General features: G+C 37.3%; 1 protein-coding gene across 28 annotated transcripts in view; it reads left to right on the forward strand.

Annotated features, from left to right (window-relative positions):
- Positions 1–23,996, forward strand: part of CAMTA1 (calmodulin binding transcription activator 1) — an 857,123-nt gene that overhangs the window by 17,239 nt on the left and 815,888 nt on the right. For 19 of the 28 annotated variants that reach the window (XM_075993569.1, XM_075993565.1, XM_075993574.1 and 16 more), the window contains exons 2-4: positions 2,249–2,321; positions 12,342–12,411; positions 17,279–17,397. In XM_075993569.1, coding sequence (XP_075849684.1) covers positions 2,249–2,321; positions 12,342–12,411; positions 17,279–17,397 — 262 coding nt within the window. The remainder of the gene's footprint in view (positions 1–2,248; positions 2,322–12,341; positions 12,412–17,278; positions 17,398–23,996) is intronic. The other 9 variants (XM_020281946.2, XM_020281947.2, XM_075993583.1 and 6 more) reach the window with 2 other exon arrangements.

Raw genomic sequence — 23,996 nt, forward strand, 5'->3', positions numbered from 1 at the left:
ACTTTTAGACTGGATTGGGCTTTTCAGGTTCCAAGAGAGCAAATAGCTATTCTATATAGCCTGCAGGTTGGCTTCCTGTAATATGTGTTCTTTTCATGTGAAAGTTTGCTGATGCCTTGCATGTTTAGAAAAAAATGTATTCTGGTTAACACATATGTTGTTAATAGAGAATTAGCAGATTACATACATGAATGTTTAATTATCAAGGAGTTAGAATATGTTACTATTAATATAACATTGTGACATTGAAATTTATAGAATTGTTATTTTTTAGAGGTGTCAGAAGATATTTTAGGATCTTGTTCTGCAGAGGCCATGTGAACATCAGTTATTGTTACACTTTTAAGTCAGTTCATTTACTCAACAAATAATTAAGTGCCTATCTATGCCAGGCACAGGGAAGGACAGACCCAGTTCCTGTCCTCATGTAGCTAAGGGGGAGAGGACTTCAATCAAGATGCCCTGTGAAATTACATCTGGGACTCAGTGGTGTGCAGGCAAGTACAGTGTGTCACAAAGGGGTTTGACTAATCTGAGAGGTTGGGGGAGGATTCTTGAGCAGAGCTCTAGACGAAAATGGCAGTTAATTGTGGGAAGAATTAGGGGAAAAAGTTCCAGGTAACCGGATGAGCTGGTTAGTGAGATATGTGGGATACTCTGATTTTTTTCTGGCTGTTTATAACTTTTGGGAAAGAGTATCTGAAGACTTGGCTATAGTCTTCACTCTGCTTCTGAAGTGCCTTGTGACTAGGAAGTAACTTAATCTTTCTGGGCTTGTTTACTTATTGTTTTTTAAACTTACATAGCCATTTTTATTTAGAGATACTTATATGAAAACATACAGAAATCTAGGCTTTTGATTGATTATTTTTATATAAGTTAAAAATAATTATTTCTATGTGAGTTTCCATCTTTGGCCACTTAGAAATGCAGTAGTGGTAAAATGAATATTTTTCAGAACATTTTTCCTGGTCTTTGAAATTAGGATTATTTCAGTTCATTTATACCTTAGAAGCCTGTAGGGAACAGAGTCTGTTGGGCAGCAGGTGTGGATGTAACTGATTGAAGGCAGGTCGTAAAGCTGTACTGAGGCACTGGGAGGGACTGGGAAGACTCCTGGGAAGAAGTAGAATTTGATCTGAAACCACTGACAGGCATACATGGTGGTTGGAGGAGAAATTTCAAGCAGAGGAAATGGAGCAAAGGCATAGAGCCAGGAGAGTACAGGGAGTGGCTGGAATTCTTGGTGCATGTGGGTAGGTGAGCCTTGGAAAGTAGGTAGGGGTCAGGTTGTTAGGGACTTGGAAAGTTAGACTGGGGAGTCTGGGTTTTATTTATTCTCTGGTCTGGAAGTGGCTTTTAGATTTTTTTTTTTATGAGAGGAGTGGAATTGATTGGTTAAAGGCGATTTGCCTGTAAGATGTTAATATGGGCCACCTGCTTACCTCTCCAGCATCTTCTCTACCCTATAGTCATGTTAAATTTTTAAGATTCGGATTGTGCCAGGGTCCCATGCTTCCTCATTGGTTTAGGCCTTGCATATTGCTGTTGCCTTGACTTAGAAGGTACACCTTCCTCCAGAACACAGGCAACACACGGTTTTGCTGACTCTCCTTGTCCTTTGGGTTTCAGCTTAAATGAGACTTGTCCAAGAAGCCTTCTTGACCTTGCTTCTTTTCCATGTTTGATTGGGTGCCCTTCCTGTGTGCACCATAGCACTCTATGTTTTTCCCTGTCATGACACATTTTAGTTCGTATTAGAGTTGCTTGTTTACTTCTCTTTCTCCCTCAATTAGATGTACATTTCTAGAGGTCAGAGGTTTGAGTACCCAGGCTCAGTAAATGCTTGTTGGTTGAATGAATGAGCAAACAGGAAGGACTAGAGTTGGGAGAAAAATCACTCTTGCAAAGAGTTCTCTACAGCATTGGGTTGAGGAAAGAGCTCGTGAGGCTGAGGGGTGTGTGTGTGTATGTGTGTGTGAGAGAGACAGTTTTGTGACTGAATGTGAGCCTTGTGGGAAGGTGACTTCTAGATTTTGAACCACAACTGGGAGTTTGGTGAGGCCAGACTGAGATAGGGAATACAGGAGAGAGATGTTTTGGGGAGAATAGATTCAAAGATATTGCTCTGTTTAGATGTCATTGGGTAGCTTTAGAATGTGCATATACAGCATAACATTGGAGATGTGGGTTAAAGACTAGGGAGTCATTCATATCACTCTGTTTTTTTCCTTCATTGGGCTTCCAGAGGGCAAGGGAGCCCTGGTGATGGAGTCCATAGAGGTCAGCCTCCTGGGCACAGGGCACGGAGAAGAAGGGCGGTGAGTAGATCTGGTGGGGCAAACACAAATGCATCCACACAGCCTCTGGTGAAGTAAAAGCTTCATGAAAGCAGTGACCTTGTTTGTCTTGCTCATTGCTACATCACTCTGTCCAGAACAGTGCCTCTAGGTTGAATTTGTTCAAAAGAATTAGAAGTCACAATAGTGAGTGAGATTGCCAGGGGAGAGGAGAAGGGACTTGAGGGCAGAAGTGTGGTGAATGCTTACATCCTGTGTCACCAGAGAGGAGAGGACCAGTAGAGGGTGAGAAAGAATGTTCAGAGAGGTAATGGAACAAGCAGAATATAAATTCAGGGACACTTAGTGCAGAGAGTTGAAAGGAGGTGGTCCATTGTAATGTTGCAGAGTTTGAGTAGCCAGGGGACCAAGGAAAAGGTACTGGTATTGTCAGTCTGATACTGAGTTGAGAGAATGAAAGAGTAGAGATAGCATAGATGATTCTTTCAGGGATTTGGTGGTATATGCAGAATACTGGTAGAAGTGATGGTGAAATCATTGCTCAAGTCCAAGTTGAGAAAAGAAATCAGTAGTCTGATGGGCTGTAGATGTATTAGTTATCTATTACTGCTGTAACAAATTACCACAAATTTCCTGGCTTCAGACAGCCCAGTGTCTGATCTTGCGGTTTCTGTGGGTCAGGTGTTCAGGCAGAGCTGGGCTGGGCCTGCTGCTCCAGGACACCCACTTGACACCCCCACTCCCCTGCCTGAGCTACCCCCCCACCCCCCAATGCTGGCTAGGGCTGGCCTCTCATCAGAAGCTGCAGCTGAGGAAGGATCTGCTTTCTGGCTCCTGTAGTCATTTGAAGGACTCACTTCTTTGTGGGCTTTCGGACTGAGAGAGAGCTCAGGACCTGTTGGCCAGAGGCTGGCCTCAGTTCCTGCCACGTGGATCTCTCTCACAGGGCAGCTTCCTCCATCAGAGCCAGGGAGGGAGTGGCTGCTAGCAAGACACAAGTCACACAATCTGTATGGCCCAATCATGGAAGTGACAACCCATCACCTTTGCCATATTCTGCTGGTTAGTCACTAGGTTCAGCCCACACTCAAGGGGAGGGGTTACACAAAGGTGTTAACATCAAAAAGTGGGTGGGGATCATCGGAGGGCTGTCATTAACTGTGTCCTCTACAGTAGGGAGGGAGGATGGGCTGGAAGGCAGTAGAACAGTTCTTCAGATAGAGGCCCTGCAGGATGCAGGTGGAAAGGTTGGGGTCTTTCAGAGCGTTTTGGAAGTGAAGAAGTTCCAGGTGAAGGTTAAGACACAGACATGTGGTGACCCTTCTCGGGAAGCCTTCTGTGCCCTCCCTCACATCACCTGACAAGGGGCAGGCGCCTTTCTATGTACTCTCTCCTGTTAGACAAGTTAACATACTGTATTATAATTGCCATTGGTAAACCCATCTGCCTTGCTAAAATAAAATTATTTACCGGCAAATTCTTGGAGGTATCCTGCTTACCTTATTTGTTGAGGATCCAATGCAGTAATTTATATGGACGTATTTTATAGACTGTAAAGTGATATGTAAACAAATGGTATTAAACTGTATCACTTTCCCCCATGTTGAATAGAACTTATATGTAGAACTTACATTTTCCTTATTAACTTTGGTTCATTATATTGTATATAAGTTATTAAACTGGGCTTTATTTTATACTGTGATTTTTTTTGTTTTGTTTTAGAGCCTTAGAGTATTTGCTTTTATGATAAATGACCCTGAACTCCTGCACCTTTGAAGTCTCTGTGTCATTTTTATTGTTTCAAAAACAGTGTGTCCTTGCTGTCCCTTGTCACTCTTTTGCTTCTGCCTGTGTGTCAGCTTTTAAGCAGTCTGAGGGGAACCCCTCAGATTTGTTGCTTCTGATTTTCTCTGGGCTTGGCAACCTGATAATTAAGCTTATTAGAATTGTGAGTAATTTAATAGTAATCAAGCTAGGAATATGGATCGGAGAGCCTCTTCTTGCAGTAAAGTATGTGAGCTTTTGTGGGTGGACTTCTTAAACGTCTCTTTTGGCCTTCAGAGTGTGTCTTGGCTTCCTTCCTAGTTCTGGCTGTATCTGATTAGGTGAGGTTCCCTGATAGCTGACTCCATCCAGGGGCCACGGCTGCCATTTTCTTGGCATATGCCTCATTGCTCTGTTATGAGAAACACTGTCCTTCCCTTTAGTTCTGATGAGGTTTTAGTTTTTCGGGAAATAGCAAAGTAGTGATAGTTGGTGGGTGGTCTGTGGTTCATTGGGCCAAAAACGTTTGAGAAGCATAGAAAATTTTCTTTAGGTAAGATCAGCGTATGTGGTAGCATTCAGTTCTGCTCTCCTTTGCTTTAGCTTGTCTACCTCTCAGCTAAACAGCTGGGTGTTCTTTGCTATTCCTCAGTATGTACATTTGCTTTAGCTTTCTGTCAGAACAACTAGTTTACCTTTCTGCCAAACTTTTGCCTTATTTCTTTGTGGAGGAGCGTTGCTGCATTATTAGGGAGAGAGCCTTGTGTTCTTGTGGAAACAGCATGGGCCCTGGAGGGAAACCTGGTCTGCTGCTAGCTCTGCTCCTCCTCAGCCTGTGGCCTTGGCTAAGTGCCTGTACCTGTGCCTCGGTGTCTTCTTTTCTAGAGTGGGCTTACTGTCTGCTTTGCCTTTTAGAATCAAAACAAGATTTTATGTATGAAAATGCTTATTAGATGTACATATCATCAAATAGGATGCCTAGTTTGTTGGGTTGATTTTGTTGATATTTTATAGTGTTGTATATCTGAGGAGTTAAAAATATTATCATTAGTACTAGTAACAGTAAGTTCTACTAAAACAATGTAATTTTAAATTTCACACAGTTTTTTTCCTGAATGTGTTCTGCTGGAATCTATTTCTACAAATGTAGACATTTAATAAATTCCGTTTGATTATTTTCAGACTGCTGAGTATACTGGCTTCCTAGTCAAATTAAATTTATGAAAATTCTAATGATACTATGTGATTCACATCTAGAAAGAATAATATTTTTAAGAAATTTAAAAATTTAAAAATCACTTTACGCTTTACATGAATCTCTGGAAATAGTGAATCAATTAATCTGATTTCTCAGGCCATAAATCAGGTTTGATATATTGTGTTAGTTCCTGTGTAAGCTTCTTAGAACTTCAACTGTTTTGTGGTCTGTTCTAGCTGCTTGTTTGCTTTTGAACTCAATTCTAGGTGTTGAACTCAATTTGAGAGCCTAAAATGGTTTGTGCCCCAATTACCTTAGAGGTTACCGGTTCATTTTTTTATTTAGCCTGCCCCAGGAGTAGGAAGCTGGCTACTACCAGACTTTTTCCTTTTAACTTGAGTGTATACTTTAATTTTGTCTCTATCCCATAGGAGTGTTGTGAGGGTTATTATAGTAGCACTTAATGGTATATTTTAAACTTTTTGGAAAGAGGTAATATGTGAGCACAAAATATTTTTGTATTGTACCACATAATTTTTTTCTAACTTTTTTAGGTTCAGAAAAAGGATAAAATTACTTGTGTTTAGAGGTGCATGTTGGTTTACCAGTCTCATAAGACCATTAACCCAATTTTACCGAGTGTCTCCGAAGCATGTCTTTTGACAGATCTTGTGCTCTTTTTCATTTAGCAGGCTTGAGCTTTAGCCCCAAACTGTAGTTTGGCTTTATTGGTATCCATGAAAACTGTTGAATATTCCCCTCACCGATCTTAGTTCTCAGTGGGTCTAAAGTAGCTTTTGTTTTGTTGCTTGTTTTCTTGGATGAATCAAGAGATAGGGTTATTTTCTCAAAAAGTATCTGCAGCATTGCTTGACGGAGAGGTCTTATCTAGGGTGTCTTCCTGTTTGGTCCTTTGCTTCTGTCTTGTGGCTACAGCACCAAGGCACAGCAAATAGAAACAGTTGTCCAGGGGACCAGAGGATAGGTGGCAACTCAGTGGTGTTAGTAGAGGGAGAAAGGTGCTTAAAAAAGACACAAGGCCTTTAGTAAATCCCATCACCATCACTGGAGCAAGAGAAGGGACCACTCTTTTTCCTTTCCGTGAACCTTTGGGAATATCATTCATTTATGATTTCTACAAATATTTGAGCTTCTGTTATGTGCTCGACATTGTATTAAGTATTGGAATATTGGGATGAACAAGCCAGACATCCCTTCAAGGATGCACTTGATACAATCTGATTTTGAGTATGTTAGAAAAATATTTATTGGAGAAGGAAAACTACTAGATTGGTTTTAGATGCTGAATGGCCTTAGTGATTAAAAGTGGAGTTTTAAGTTAGCAGAAAACGTTTCTGAAAGGAGTGACTATTCTGTAATTAAAAAGTAATATACAGACAATATTGTGGCAGAGACTGCTAGCTGATCTTGAAACCTTGTTCCTCTTCTGGGCATATCCCAGCCACCTTGTAGTTGTGGCCAAATTCTAGCCAGTGGAATGATAGCAGAGAAGTATGCCATTTCCAAGCCTGGCCCCTAAAACCCTCTGGCTCTAGTAACCTAGGAAGTCGTCTGCTGTGAGTTGGAAGGAGAGCTGGCGGCAGGCACCAGAGTCATTGCTCGGAGGAGAGCTGGCTGCCCACAAGGAATACCTGTTTTGTATTTTACAGAATCAGGAAGTAAAATTTATAGTGTTTGTGTTTGAGCCGTTATACTGTGTGTTCTGTGAGTTAGTCTCCCTAACTAATCTGGGCCTGATGCCTAGAATGCTAGGCAGGACTTGTGACTTTAGTAAAGGTGCTAAAAATTAGACTCTGCTTTAATTTTGATTATTTATATGTAATGTATGTACTGACCAATGAATTTTAAGAATCAACTTAAGTCATGATAGAATAAGTGACAAAAAAATTTTTAATGTATCCGTTGTAATTGGTGCAGTTGTTTATTGTACTCAGTGTGGCCTCTCTTCATCTTTGATTTAATAAGCTATGTGAAGCCTCAGCTTTAAAGGTACTCTGTGGAGACTTAAACGTTCTCAGTCCTTATTTCAAAGAACTGTAAATACAGTTTTCATTATGCAGCTTTTTTGTTTCAAAGCCTATGATCACTTATTATATAACATTTTGTTTCATTAGTCCATCATCCAAACTGTGTGTGTATATCATATATACTTGTATATGATAGACTTATATGCCTATGTGTAACATCCCGAGCGAGGCTCTCTGAAGAGAGACAAGATGGATGAAATGTAGTCCGTGCCTTCAAAGAGCTTCTGTTTGGTACTCAGATAGTTACTGAGTTTCTGCACTGCTATCATCTGCCCCTCATTTTAGCCTTTAAGTCATATATTATCTTTTCATTACTTTTATTTTTAAGTATTGTCTCCTCTACTAGATAGCATACTTTTTGAAAGCAGGCAATATATATTATAGAGTTCTGCATCTCTCCTCTTGGGTACTTCTAGCAGACACTGGGCACTGTGCTTAACAGAGTAGCCATCCCTGTAGTTTCTTTTAATTATCTTGCCTGCATATTCTGGTATAATTTTGTATTATAGTATGTATTAACAGACAAAAGTACATTTTTAGTCTATTAGGAATTCAGGGAATTATACAGTTGAGGAATGTTAGGACTGGAAGAATCTTTTTTAGATTGTTTATCTGATTCCTGATCTTTTTAGGTTGATCATCTGTTTCCTGAAACTCAAGGTGTGGCCATGAATCACAGCATCAGCGTCACCTGGGGGCTTGGTAGAGGCAGAATCTCAGGCCCCACTCAGACCTATGAGCCAGAACTTGCATTTAACACATTGACTGCCACACTAGAAAAAAGTTTTTTTTGCCCTTGGGGCCAGTGTTTTATTAAAACAAAATGATCCTTTCTAATTTGTTATTTTTTACTGTTTTCTGTGTGTAAATTATATGCAACACAATCCACGTTTTTAGAATTGTCAATATTAAATATAAAAATAAGAACATCAACAAGTAAGATTTTCACTAACCAACTGCAAGGTTTTGCTTCATGAGGCCCTCAAAACTAGCCTGAGTTTAAATACAGCTCATGTGGCAATCAGTGTGTTAAACAAGATTCTGAGATGACCCATGTGTACATTACAGTTGAGCCCTGCTCAAGGTCAGCCTCCCATTTGACTCTTGAGAAAACCAGGCAAGTCAGAGAGTTGTCCAGAGTCACACAACTGTTGGTATTTCAGTGGTTCCCAACCTTGGATATATCTTGGGACCAGTTGGGGAGCTTTAAAAAAAAAAACTAATGCCTGGATCCCATCCCCAAACATTCTGATGTAATTGGTTAGGATTGCGCCCTGGCATGATTATTTTTTAGATCTCCCTAGATGGACTGGCTGAGGCTGAGAATCACTGATTAGGTTAAGGATGAAATCCAGGTTTCTTGATGCTCTAATCAGATATTCTCTTCACTCCACCATAGTTATACATTTAGAAACAATGAAAAAAATCCTACTGAGTTTTACAAAATGCATCATTATATTTTATTTCCTTTACAGCATTTACCCCTATTAGAATATATACCATTTACCATCTGCCTTCCCCCCACTAGCATGTACCTCCAGGAGGGCAGGACCCTTGTCTGTCTTGTTCACTGCTGCGTCCCAGCTCCTTGAACAGTATTTGGCACATGTTAGGTGTTCCTTTAATGTTTGTAGAACAAATGGAAGGAGCTGCAATAAAGAGGGACGTGTTCTGGGGGAGGGAAGCACAGGCTTCTGTAAAGGCACCAGCAGGGCTGCCTAACCCTGTGGGTGAGAGGCTTCCTGAAGGGAGAGAGGTCTCAGTTGAAGTGAAGAGTCAGCCAGGAGAGTATGTTAGACTTGTCACTGAAGGAGGACTTGAACCCAAATCTGTCTGACTTGAAAGCTTGTGCTTTTCCATTCTGCTGTGCTGTCCTGTGGACAGAGAAGCTTCTCAGCAGTAAGTGGTGGAGCTGGGATATGACCACTTGGGCTCTGCAGATGCCCAGACTGGCTTTCTGTGCTTGGTTGCAGAGCCTCCTCAGTATTGCAGACAGGCATCTAGAGAGATCAGAACAATGAGTCTGAAAGTTCCTCACTCAGTGTGTGGCGCAGGAGTATCTAATACAAGGTAGTTAGTTCTCATCATGTATGTTTTCTTGTGCTTTGGCTTATTTGCATTGAGAACCTATAGTTTTTAAGGATAGAATGACTTGTTTGATTTCACTCTCAATTTATGTGAATTTTTTTCCTAGTTAATTAACTATTAAGACTTTGTTTATTATCCCAGTGCTTTGGAGAAAGCATGATTGGTTTTTGTCCATAACATTTCTGTTATGGGTCAGTCGCAGTGGCTCACGCCCATAATCCTAGCATTCTGGGAGGCGGAGGCGGGCGGATTGCTCGAGGTCAGGAGTTTGAAACCACCCTGAGCAAGAGTGAGACCCCGTCTCTACTATAAATAGAAAGAAATTAATTGTCCAACTAATATATAGAGAAAAAACATTAGCCAGGCATGGTGGCGCATGCCTGTAGTCCCAGCTACTTGGGAGGCTGAGGCAGTTGGATTGCTTGAGCCCAGGAGTTTGAGGTTGCTGTGAGCTAGGCTGACACCACGGCACTCAGTCTAGCCTGGGCGACAAAGTGAGACTTTGTCTCAAAAAAAACCCCAAACATTTCTGTTATGTATATTTTTAGTGCTTAATTTTTCCTACTTGTTATTTGGAATATTTTTTTAAGAATTCACTCATCATCAGACTAGCCAGGCCTGGTGGCTGCACCTGTAATCCCAGCTACTTGGGAGGTTGAGGCTGAGGCAGGAGGATCGCTTGAAGCCAAGAGTTTGAGACCAGCCTGGGCAATATAGCAAGATCCTGTCTCTAGAAAAATAAAAAGTTAGCTAGACATTGTGGCATGTGCCTATAGTCTCAGCCACTTGGGAGGTTAAAGCAGGTGGATTACTTATGCTCAGGATTCAAGACTGCGGTGACCTATGATTACACCACTGCATTCTGCATTCCAGCCTGGGAAACAGAGTGAGATGCTGTCTCAGAAAATCCTTTTTTATGAAGCCATTCATCATTAGTGTGTCCCATTGAACATTAGTGATTTTTAAAAACTTTTCAGTTAAGACCACTGTTAAGATGTCTTGAAAAGTAGTAATCTTATGCTATCTTTTTTTGGTAATAGGAAGCCAGAAAATGACATTTTTAACATGATAAAATCTCAAGTTTCAATTCAGAAACTACATTAAAATGAGATGGATGCTGCATTCATGTGATCAGTAGGCTGTTGCTTGAGACTCTTGCAGACGTTACAGGAAGTCAGAGTACTGCTGACTTTTATATCAGCCACTTTTCATAATGTGCTGTAATTCCATGCTCGTAGTCAAGGGTAGAAACTAACATTGAATTTTCCAAAGGATACATGAATTCTGAAGTTAGTCCATAGTTTATAGGGAGAATCCTTGGACATGGATGTCACCACAGATGTTACCATAGTTAACTGTATTGATTATATCAAATAGGAGAAGGATAGTAACTGTTTTAGTACAAGAAACAGAAAAAAAAAAGAATTAAGGGGCTGAAGGTCATCCTGGTAGCTAAGAGTCACATTATGGAGAAAGAGTTATGTGGACCCTGAAAATAATTTGACTTCTTTTATTTATTTATTTTTTTTTATAATTTGACTTCTGAAGCACTTGGTCTTGGATATAAGGGAGAGGAAAATTAAAAATTCATGGAAGTCAAGTTTAGTCAGATTTCAACACTCTTTGGCATGAAAAATTCAGGAAGTCCTTAGTTTGTTCTTAGAAAGCATTAACGTTGTTAAAGATTATTCTTATTAACCATAGTAACAATAGCATTTTATATTTGCATGGCACTTTTGAAATTAAAGCAATTTGGTTTGTATTATCCTATTTAATTCACCTACCTCCCCTGTGAGATAATAGAAAAAAGTATCCTCTCCTTTTTCTAAAGAGGTAATACAGAGAGGTTCAATAGTTGCCTAAGGACAAGTAGTAAGTGGTAGAACTGAGCACTTTATATTTTAAATATAAAATGTTGAGGGTGGTTATTGAACAAGTAAACTATCTTTGGTTTTCTAAGATATAAATATATGGTTTGTAATGTAGGATGAATAATCTAAAAAAATTTTATTTAGTACTGTAACTAAACAAAAAATATAGTCATAGGACTGACAATAATCGGTAAGACTCTGAGAAATTTCTTCTTCTTCTTTTTAATTACAATTGTTTGGTATTTTATAAGAAAACTTTAATTTTATCTGAATGAAGCAGGCTGAGAGCCAGACACCTTGTCTTCCAACTTTCACCTTACTCCACCTGCCGCAATATTAGTTGGCATCAGAAGATTTTTTTGGATGTTTTGGGTATTGGGCTTATTGCTGGGAAATGGTTAATAATGTTGTTGATGTTGACTGAGCTGCAAAATGAATCTGACATTGCTGCTGCTTAGGAAAAATTCACTCTACATACAGCACATATGCTTCCCACTAAAAGAAATTACACAAGTAGTGAATGTTCACCAGCTTAGATCTTTTTTCACACACATAGAAGTTTTGAAACAATCTTAAGCCTGCAGTGAAAACATCCTTTTCCCTGAACCATTTAAGAATAAGTTGCGTATGTGTTTCATCACTCTCAAATACTGTATTATGTATTTTCTACAATTAAGAACATTCTCCTCCATACCACTATACAGTAATCAAGATCAGGAAGTTAACATCGAGACATTTCTACCCTTCAGTCCTCTAATCCCATTCCAGTTTGCCAGCTTACCTCTCAGTGACATTTGTAGGAAAATGTCTAATCAGAACCTTGGGTCCCAATTGGTTGTCTCTCCATTCTCTCTTAACACAGCACAGTTCTCAGTCCTTTATGACTTTCATGACCTTGATACTCTTGAGGATTGCAGGCCAGTCATTTTGTGGAATGTTCTTCAATTTGGATTTGTCTGATGTTTCCTCATGATTAGATTGAGATTTTGCATCTTTGGCAGGAATATCACAAAAGAGCCAGAATATATCTCTTTCAAAGATTAGTTTTACATTTTATTTTCTGTTTCCTTAGAGCGTTTCCCAAAGTGTATTCTGCGGAACTAGCACCTACTGTGTTCTCAACACCGTGCCACCTATAGAAGGTAGGATTTGAAAAAGCTTTTGACTTACAGGAAGGGGTGGGATTGGCAGTGAGAGTCATTCCATTGTCTAGTGCAGTGGGAACAGCCTTTGGCCAGGACTCAGGAGACCTGGGTTCTGCATTTAACTGCTGTGTGATCTTAGATGAGTTACTTAATTCTTCAAGGGGAGTAAAAAGAATGCTTTCCTCATAAAGTTTCTGTGGGGATTAAAAAGTCAAAAGATTTAATCATATGGAAAATTCAAAGCACTCTGCACATGTTTGATATTAATATAACAGTTCTGTAATTCTAGTGTCCAATACTAGATGATTTAGAGTAGGAGCTGTGTGGTATTGTGGGAAAAGCCACAGGTCATGTTTGAATCCCAACTGAGCCACTCAGAAGCTGTGGATGTTGAGCAAAGTAATGTGAACCTCAGGTTCCCTCATCTGTAAAATGGGGTTAATTAAGCCCTTATGTTTCATTGTGAGGATTAAATGAGAAGAGTGCAATGTAAAATCCTTTCTGGGTGCCTGATTTAGAGTAAAGTCCCACAAATGTTTGCCCCCTAATAAATAATGGAAGTTAGATTTACTTGATCCCACATAGCTCAAGTTGGAATTGATTGAAATAAAACAGGAGAGGATGCCCGGATACCCAAATTGAAGTGACAGATTGCAGGGCTTCCGTGCCCCACTTTATCTGCCCCCACCCACATATTTTTAGATTGAAAATGTAAATGCAGATAAACAGAAGTTTATTGAACCTTAGTTATGAGACAACCTAAACTTGGACCAGAGATTTGGCAATATGATTGACAGGAAAAGAGTAAATCTAGGCCACCTAAAAATAGAAGGAGTAAGATTTGGTGATCATACAACTCTAAGAAAAGGAAAAGTGTTACTAAATAGCATACTAATTATGTTTTTCTACTTAAGAAGCTATTATTTTTTGTGTTTTTTTTTTAACCTTTTGAAAATCTTTTGGAATTAAACTGAGTTCAAATCATTTGGGGACTTTCTTTGGAAAAGAATAATGCAAAATCAGATCAGTGCTTGGCACATAGTTGATGCTTAATTAATACTTATTTTGGATGTATAGTGATTTGAAGGTCTTAGGTTAGTAATGGCAATATTTGCTGCTGTGAGCACTGTGCTGACTTGAATATAACAATACATGCTTATGTTTTCCTGAATCAGTTCCTAGCCTACTAATTAAATCTAAGCACATAATAATTAGAGCTAAACAGAAAATTGTAGAGCTTCCTTTTAATTTTACCACTCCAAGTTGTTGATCAAATATACACCCAATAAGATTTAGCAATTTGATATACTGTTACACCAACTTATTTTGAATAGTTTGGTCTAGAGGTTGAGAGATTAATCATAATCAACTTGATTGAATAACAGTGTTTGTCATTATTCATAGAACCAAAATTACTTTTATTAATTATGAATCAAAATAAAATGGATGTATCATTTCTAGGTTAGAGTTAATATAGTTAAAATTTACCTGACAGAAGTCACAGAGTATTCCAAGGAAAAGTTCAAATTCATTTCTTTGGATTTAAATAAAGGGTTTGGCAATGTGAATCTCAATTTTTAGAAACAAACATGAAAACAAGAATTCTTTTTGCCTAATTCACTAAGTGAATGAGCATTTTTGTACACTTTAGAAAATTTTAGCTAAATTATACTATGCCTCTAAAATTACCGTTTGGAAAATATTTGAAGGTTGACTAGAAGGGATGGTTCATTCTCTAGAATTATAGCTGTCAGCCAAGTGAATCATCTGTCAATTTTAAGAGCTTCACTAGTTATTTTTTTTATTGTGAAGTAGGTTAGAAAATTATTTTGTAAAGTCATATATCATATGTGCATATTTTTTGTTAGATAATGATGAAGTGTTTTACTGTCATTTGGTTGACACTCCCATTTTGCAGTATCAAAGTTTAACTCTTTGGATTGAATACTGAGATGCAGTTGAAACCCGTGTATACCTTAATTTTATTGTTAACTCAGGATACTCTTATTAGGATTTAAAAACTGACACATGCATTTAATTAATTTATAAATTGCAATTATTCTAAAAACATTAAAACATATTTTTATGCAGTATAGCTATGTGAATAGTTCTTTTCCAGTATAAAAGCAAAGTTACCTTTTATCATATTTCAACTGGAAACCCTGAAATTTGAAAATAAGAGTTTTACGATTTTGCCTGAGTTACTGATAAGTCTTTTCCCAGTATTAAAATTGCTGTCTTCGTAATGCATGGTGGGAAAATTTATCCATTGTTATGTTTCTTAAAAACATCCAGTTTATAATTAGCATGAACCTAAAATTCTGGAACTGGCACAGCTAAAAACTGATTAAGGAGGATCCCATTGGCTGGTCGTACTCCTGTGCCTTTTGAACCTCTGGCCACGCCTCCTGGTAAAGTGTGATGTTTAGAAACTGGGTTGAGATGGTGCTTACACAGCCCTTCTGTTCCTCTTGAAAAGCCTTTGGGCCCATTTACCACTGCCTTATTTGGTATCACAGTGGAAAACTGAGCAGTTAATTATGCTGTTGAGAAGAGTACCTGTATACTAAACACACACACACTATATACTACAGGGCAGCTGGGTTCCTCAAAGATGCTAAAAGGACAGAAAATTAACATCAGATTGTGATGTTAATTGCACAAACAACACCAGTAGCTGGGGGTTTAATATTCTTTTCATAAGTGTTCAGAATTAGACTCTAAACAAATAGCTTTCTCAAAGATACAACTATTCATGTACAATTCAGAGGGAGCCCATCAATTAACTAGCATAGTGCTATTTTCATAAAAGGTACCCTGTAAATATTGAATATTTGAATTGAATATAGATTTTAGAATTTCACCTCTATTTTCAGAATCACACATATCATGAGGGATTTTAAAAAATGAGAATAAAACCACTTTAGGGGAAGAGAGAAGGGAGGTAAAGGCTCATGTGATTTGGTATTCTCTGCTTTAAAGTTTTATGGCCCATGGTACCTCCCTTGGGAGGATGAAGTGCAGGGAGCATGCATAAACGCATAAAATTACGGAGGTTTTATAGTATGTAATTAATACAGAACTTTCTATGAACTTTCTTTTAATTGAACATTTTCCTTTTGGTTTCATAGCAAGATTTTTAAAAACTTTAATCTTTTTTGTTACTAAATTAAAATTTGGGATTCTTAAAAGCAGTTAGTTTTTAAGTTTTTATGTGGCTTATAGAAATACAGAATGGGTATTATAATTCAATTGGTTATGTAGTTCATGGACCAAAAAAGATTTAGTACGCTAAAACTCTCTTAAGTTCATCCCTATAAAATATTTCTATATGATGTAGTAAATTTTTTTAGACTTTATTTCTATGCCCAATATTTTTCTTTTAAGATCTTTTCCTTGAGACTTGAGAAGAAATGTGTTAATCATATGAAAAATGTTTGGAGAGGATTTTGTGATCTTAGAAAATATTTCTTATTCTTTTATGTTTTTCCCATGTTAAAAAAATAGAGTATGCTAAAAAAAATTATAGTAAATAACTGGAAAAATATATTGTTGTATATTTCACTTTTAATATTATTAACTAATACTTATATAAAATCGCCTAATAAGGCCCATAAGGGGATATTAAGTTATTTAATGACAGTAAATTTTGTAGGGATTTGTGCCTGGAGGAAAACTAGAAATCATCTAATCTCCTTGATTTGGAAAAACCGAAAATATTAAGTAACTTACCCAAGGTCACACAATTAGAAAGTAGCAGAACTGGGCCAGAATCTTGGACTCTTGACTTTGAGTTCATTGTTTTTATTATACTTTATTAATATCAGAAAAAGTTGTTTCAACTATGGCTTACTGGAACAAATCAGTCTTTCATGTTTTAATGTGTTGTTCCTTAGTACCCAGTTATGCATTGTACTCTTTGGATATTGGGGATTTTATTTAGCATTAAAAAAAAGTGAGTAATTTGAAACTTTGACCTAAATATGTCAAAACTGGCAAGAAATTCTGAGCTAGGCAAAGGAACTTTGTTAGAAGAGTGAAATAATAAATGATATGTAAGTAAATGAACGAAAAATTTTATATAAAGGAAATTATCTCTTCTAGAAAGCATCAGGTAGACTGATTATTAGGTAGTCAGACATACCATCTAGTCTTAAAGTAATTAATTTTTCCTTAATTCATTTAGGAGAGTTACATTTTGATGAAATACATTAATTTTATAGATATGTGTATGTAAATCAAGTTAATTAAAATGATATGTTTTTAGATTCAGGCTAGAAAGGCCAGCTTCTATATTACCCAGGTAGTTAACTGTAGGTTTAAATTCGTTATATTTATAATATTTGTGATTTGCTTTTGAAAGGATAAATCTCATTTGTATTCTAGGGGATGAGGTAGTATTAGTTTATGAATAAAATAGTCATAAACTTTTATATATTTTATGAATATAAAATGTTATTATAATTCTTCTTACCTAAAAATTTTTCAGCTGGTTAATAAGCAGTTTCTGGGTTTTGTGAGATTAAGTAATTTTGCAATTTTTATGTGCTTCATGGAAATGTGGGGAAAGAACCTTTAAAAGTAATGTTCTGGTGATGGGCAGCTGCTGGGATTTTCCCTGTCTACTTGCTTGTCATGGAGCAAAAGCCTGATCCTATTTCAGAACCTCTTGACCAGATTCCTGCTGCCTTCTATCTGATAAGTGTGTAAATGAGTGTTTTTACCTAAGAGGAGTAGAGGGGCCTTCTGATATTCTTGGTCTCACATTGACTAAACTGAGTTGCTATTTCTGACCTTGCCAGTGTATATAAAAGGAGATTTTTATCTATTATTGTCTCTGAATTTATTGTTTTCTTCTTTATAGATGATCATGGGAACAGCAATAGTAGTCATGTAAAAATCTTTTTACCGAAAAAGCTGCTTGAATGTCTGCCGAAATGTTCAAGTTTACCAAAAGAGAGGCACCGTTGGAACACTAATGAGGTAGATAAATTTCTTTTTTTAGGGGTATAATTATTTTAAGGGCAAACTTGTTAGGTCATTTGCAGAGTACTACTTTATATTAACTTTAAATTTAAAATATTGAACTAAGAAATTGTAAATGAGATTATTTAATCTGGATTTGACAGAAACCAACACGTTTCTTGATCTGTCTCTGATCTGCTTGGCTTGAGTTGAAAAACGTAAAATGTGCACGCTGACTTAACTCAGGTAGCATGAGTTTCTGTATTTGTATTTTCTTGTGTTTTGGTGTCTTGCATTTGGTGGTTAACTCTGCCTGCATGTCAGTTAAACATTAATTCTTATGTTGTCATGAATTAATAAATATACAGCTCCAGTGTTCCACAGAATGTGTAGTGTCTTGACAATGCGAAGTTTCTGTAGCATTGGAAGGGCAGGATTCTTAGGAGCAAAACAACTTTTAGTCCTTTCTGATGAAGAAAGTTTGATTAATGATAGAGATTTTTATTAAGAATGAAGGCTGTATAGTATTAATAGATTATATCTTTGGCATCCAATTAGAAAATAGATTGATGAAATAGAATGAAGAAAAGTTTATCTTGGATGTTTTTCTTTTTGGTAAATTTTAGTCTGGGAGTCTTAATATTAGGAGTGGATTACTTTGTCATCTTTTTTACTTTGAAATCTGAACATCTCAATTTAGGGTAGTACCCATTTAGTGTGGTGATGAGAATTGGGTGTATGTCCATCAATTTGGGGAATTATAGTCCTTTAATTCAAATGGCCGGTTACTGGTTTTGCCAAGTTGGTCTAAATATATTTGTGTTGCTGGTTCAACATTTACTTCCAAGTTAAGGTAAACATAGCACCCTCCTGTGCTGCTTGTTGAGCCTTATTTTTGGAAGATTCTTTTGTGCTAACTATTCTTGATGGAGAATGCTTTTGTTTTGAGTTGTGGGAGGCTGTGTGGATGAAGGTCTCTTTACTTACCACAGGTTACAGGTTTAGATACTTACTAGAACTTTGTAGCTTTGTCATCTTATCTCAACTGATTCTAAAATTTTTTTAAGGTTTGTATATTTTGATCGTTTCTATAAGTTATATTTTCCCCTCAGAATTGTTTTAACAAACCTTAGTTAGTTTAGAGGACTGTTGCTTTAATCAGTTATTTCAGACATCTTAGACATGAAAACGAAGTAAATATGCTGAAAATTAGTCTTAATTATAGATCATTACTCTTAACAACAAAATAGTGTAGTTTGGAAGCCATTTAGTAGGTCAGAACTAGGTTATGAATTATTTAAAAACTCAGTATATTTCTTAGTATTTCCTGAAACATAGATTTGATACCATGTTGTTATATGTTAGTTTATTTATAAATGTAACAAAGCACATAATAGATACATATTTTTTCAATATTATATGTCATATAAAGTTGGCAATTTAATTGTGATTTGACATTATATTTGAAAGCAGAAATTCTTAGTGGATCAAAAATAGTGGCCTCAAGAGCTTTATAAAGCTGGATGTAGCAGTGTCGGGAATTTAGTTGGTAGATTGTTTAGATCAGCGGCTTCAAAACTTTTTTGAAACTTTTGATTACAGCCCTTCAACTTTCATGTATTTATTTACCTCTAAATTATTTGTGTGTTCCTTTTTGCTAATATATTAGATACATTATAAAGCACCCAATAAAGAATTTTTATTGAATATGAGACTAAAAGAAAAAAATGAGAAGTTGTTCTGTATTTTCTTCAAAGACCCCAGTACACATACTCTCTTGGAGACCACAGGTTGCTGTGGTCCAAGTTACAGAGGGAAATGCATCCCTTTCTCTGACTGGTGACATGTAAAATTGGGGATCTAGATGAAAGAATGTGGATTGCTTTGTTCAAGCTGTCACTATTGCTGAAAACATAGGTAGGAGAATGTATGTTGCCAAGGATGGAGGCAGCAGGAGGTGGCACAGCTGACAGGGCGAGCCATTCATGCAGCACGTTCCCCTGTGGTCGGTGGTTCTTTCAGTACCTTCTCAGCTCAACACTGACAAAAACTCTTATGAGAGAACTGAATTTAAAGGTTGACCCATATTTCTGTGTAGAGGACCTTGGCTTTTTTCCTTGTTTCTTTATTTTTTGGCTTTAGGAAAAATGGGGAAATGTTAGATGTGATAGCAGAAGTCTTCTGTTAGGAGTTCTTAATTCTGCAGAGTTGTATGGTGATGACCTGTCATTGTTGTTTTTTTTTGTTTTTTAGACTGCTTTGGATAATAGGAGGAACCAAACAGTACTGTTATTAAAGCACTTACTTCTTTGATCTTGCCGTGTATTAGCACTTTCTCATGTTCTTCAGCTTGCTGTCCTTCATGTTGACATTAACCTGAAGGAAACGTAGTTCAGTGGGCTTGTTTCTCACTGAGATTTTGTGGTCCTATTTAAGGCAAAATCATGCTTTGTCAAAATTGCCTGTAAAATAACTTGTCTCACTCATAAAGTAAAGTTTAGTCATACGGTCCTTATTAAGAGCCCATTTTCCTTCCAAAGTTGGAATGGATTTCTGTGTTTTGTTTGAGGACCACTTGAAGTAGTTGCTTTCTAAATAGAATCTGTGTTGTACAAAAACTACATTTCTTAGATGCCACTTTAGGGGCTGACACTGGAAGAGGCACGCAGTTGAGAGCACAGTAGATTTGTGTTTTCTGTCTCACTCTCTGTACAGCATATGTTCACAAAGGAAGACTTGTGGCCCGAGCTGCCCATATGAAATGTCAGCTGTCATATTTTGCATTTTCCATGTTTTATCTTTCTCTCTCACCTCTCTCTCTCTGCTTAGTGTATACAGTTGAATTCCTGGGTATAATGTGACTCCTCCTCTGTACTTTTAAGGAATTCTTGTCTTTAAATATTTATGGTTCTGTGAGGAAACCCAACTTTTCTACTGTGTCTGTGTGTGTTGAGAGGAGAATGAGATTGTGTCCATTCAAAACCTGCCACTTATTAAGCACCTGTTCTTTAATAGTGACTGGGTACTTTATTTCTAAGCCTTATAGTAATATTGCAAGATGGATAATATTTCCATTTAGAGGTAAGGGGGTGTAGATAGAAAGTGATTAAATAATTTGATCAAGGTAGCACACTTGATAGGCCCTGCCTCTGAGCTTAATTTCTTCTATGTTGGTTACTAATTCTTAGGAACTTCCCTTCTGTTGTTTGTTGTCTAGGCTTTTAGTCAAAGACCCTACAACTCTGAACCACACTGGTGTACTTAGCAAATCCACTCTATAGTGTAGTTTTGAATTAAAAAAAGTTAATGTAGGATTAGTATTGTGGGTTCATATAGAATTGTTTAGTGTAACTGAAAGTCACTAAAAGGAAGACTATATAAGAAGATAGTCTTTAAGCTACTTTTAACCTTTTCTAACCCATTGGAATACATAAAATCTCCTGCCCTTTTTGGATGTTATTTGCAAAATAAATGTTGTATCTAAAAAAATAAATCAATTTTAGATTATACTTTCTCAACCAAAAATACTGTTCCCCAAGTTCTGAAGATGACAAAGGAAATGAAAGTGATGACAGCAATTATGGAAGCTTAACAATTATTGAACATCTATTGTATGCTAGGCATTATTGCATCCTTTACGTGAATAATCACGTTTAGTCTTCAGATTAATCCTGAGGTAGGTTATTTGATTGTCCTCATGTTATAGATGAGGAAACCTGAGCTATGGAGATGTTCAATAATGTAGCTGGAGTCAGAGCTGGAAGGTGAGGGACTGGGGAATTCAGCCATGCAGCCCAACTCTGGGCCCACATTTCCTTCTGTTCTGTCCTAAAGAACAATTTCAAATTGACTTTTCAAGATCTGGCAGCTGTTTGGTTACTTCTTATCTTTTTATTTTATGGAATTGTTTGAATTCTTTATTCACGTACATTTTTAGGTGTTATAGTAAAATTAATGTATTTTTTGCATGTTTTTTTTAAGTATCAAACACTCATCTCTTAGGAGACTTAGTTTTGATTCTTAATAATGAATATGTGTATGTTGGCTCTGAATAATGAAGAAAATATATTAAAAGTAGAAATTTTGTACCTGTGTGTAACTTGAGGGTTAGGTCTAATTTTTATATTCAGGGGCAGGGGAGAAAGAATGTATTAAACCAGAGCACATTCATTAAAGAACCAACTCTTGTTTCATAATCAGTTTGGTATTCACATCTTCATTAGGTGAACTATTATAAGGTTTCTGCATTTTAAGTTAATATTTTTAAGGCCCAGAGCCAGAAATAATTATGCTAATGCAACTTTCTGATTGCACAAATGACTACTTCATAATTACACATATTAGTACTTCATATATGTTGTCCAGACTGAAATTTCTTTTATTTAGTCATTAATTAGCCGTTTGACTTAAAATACAACTACTGCATTCCCCAGTCTCTGAATCTAGATTTCAAATGGCATTCTTCCAAATCCAAGCTAATGTAGCACTGTGAACCTTTTGTAATGAAAATGTTCTCCCTAAATATGTTCAAATCACTTTTGTGTGCTATTTTTGAACTATTAATGTTCTTGCTTTTGTTTGTTTTTCCTATAATGTAGTTTCTCTAGAGTAATCAAACAAAATAGAATTCTAGTTTGTACTGATTCTTAAAGTTGCATCAAATGTTTTTAGTTGGTGGTAGCTTTAGAGTTTCATATTAAATGCATTTTTAAATGGTGAAAATGTCTTAGATGGATAGATTCTAAGCCACACCCAAAAGCCTAAAGAAGAAAAACAAACTCTGAATATAATTATAATACTTTTTTTTTTTTTTTTGTGGAGACAGGGTCTTGCTCTGTTGCCCAGATTGGAGTGCAGTGGCAATCATGGGTCACTGCAGCCTCAAACTCCTGGGCTTTAAGTGATCCTCCCACCTCAGCTGCCTAGGTAACTGGAGCTACAGGCGCATACCACTGTGCCCAGATTATTTTTTAAAAATTTTTGTGGAGATAGGGTCTTGCTATGTTACCCAGGCTGGTCTTGAACATCTGGCCTCAAGTGATCCTTCTACCTTGGCCTCCCAACGTGCTGGGATAATAGGCGTGAGCCACCATATATGGCCATAACGCTTTTTGTAGGAAGAGAATTATCCTTTTAGAGTCCGAATCCTTTTTTATTTTTTTCCAACTTTTTATATTTAGATAAGAAAAGTAGACTTTAAGACTGTAAGAATTACTAAATTATATTTCATTTCAGTTATTTTGTTTTAATCACAAGCCACCTTACCTTTTTTTCTTTCTTTGTGTAGGTATATAATCCTTAATGTTTTTTGTATTTTCAGTCTTTTTCTTTGTATAACTTTATAAGTTTCAGAATTAGGGCTGTAATTTTTCAAGGATTGGCTGTGAGTGTATATTTATATGCTATCTCTTTGAAATATAGACCCACATTTTTGGGGGATCATTTAGGACTCTTCAATCTTCCTGAAGGTGAGCTGAAAAGCACCAGTTCTCTAATCATAAAGGCAAGTGGTCTGTTTCAGGTTTGATGACTTAGAAGTTAGTTAACCCTGAGATGGGGTTTTGTCTTATTTAGCTTTGGCAGTGTTAGTGGTTTGAATGGTCCCAGATTATTCTGTGTCCAGACAGGGCTTTTCTGATTAAATTTTAAATATGAAAATGCAGATGTGAACCAATACAGAGAGCTGAGGTTTTTGTTTTTGTTTTTTTTTTTTTTTTTTTTTGTGACACAGTCTCACTCTGTTGCCTGGGCTAGAGTGCTGTGGTATCAGCCTAGCTCACAGTAACCTCAAATTCCTGGGCTCAAGGGATCCTCCTGCCTCAGCTTCCTGAGTAGCTGGGACTATAGGCATGCACCACTGCACCTGGCTAATTTTTTCTATTTTTAGTTGTTTGGCTAATTTCTTTCTATTTATAGTAGAGGCGGGGTCTTGCTCTTGCTCAGGCTGGTCTCAAAATCCTGAGCTCAAGCAATCCTCCCGCCTTGGCCTCCCAAAGTGCTAGGATTACAGGTGTGGGCCACTGCGCCCGGCCAGAGCGCTGAGTTTTAAGAGTGATACCATTTGATTTTTTTTTTTTCTTTTTGAGACAAGCGTCTCACTCTGTTGCCCGGCCTAGAGTGCTGTGGCATCAGCTTAGCTCACAGCAACCTCAAACTCCTGGGCTCAGGCTATTCTCCTGCCTCAGCCTCTCGAGCAGCTGGGACTACAGGCATGCGCCACTGTGCCCGGCTAATTTTTTCTATATATTTTTAGGTGGCCAATTAATTTCTTTCTATTTTTAGTAGAGACGCGGTCTGGCTCTTGCTCAGGCTGGTTTCGAACTCCAGACCCTGAGCGATCCTCCTGCCTCGGCCTCCCAGAGTGCTAGGATTACAGGTGTGAGCCACCACACCCAGCCGATACCATTTGATTTTTGAACACACAATGTGGTACTACATTTCAAATTTGATGTGACTATTTTATAGCAATTGGGTTAAATATAATTTCTCCGTTCATCTTAGTAGTATGATGTAAGATAAATGGATACCAAAATCCAAGTCAGCACAAGTTTGAGGATCAGGTGTCAGGTACGCAGTTTAGTACCAGTAGTAGCAGAAGCAGATTGGGTGCATTGAAA

This window comes from Microcebus murinus, chromosome 2 (assembly GCF_040939455.1).
Source record: "Microcebus murinus isolate Inina chromosome 2, M.murinus_Inina_mat1.0, whole genome shotgun sequence".
NCBI lineage: Eukaryota > Metazoa > Chordata > Mammalia > Primates > Cheirogaleidae > Microcebus > Microcebus murinus.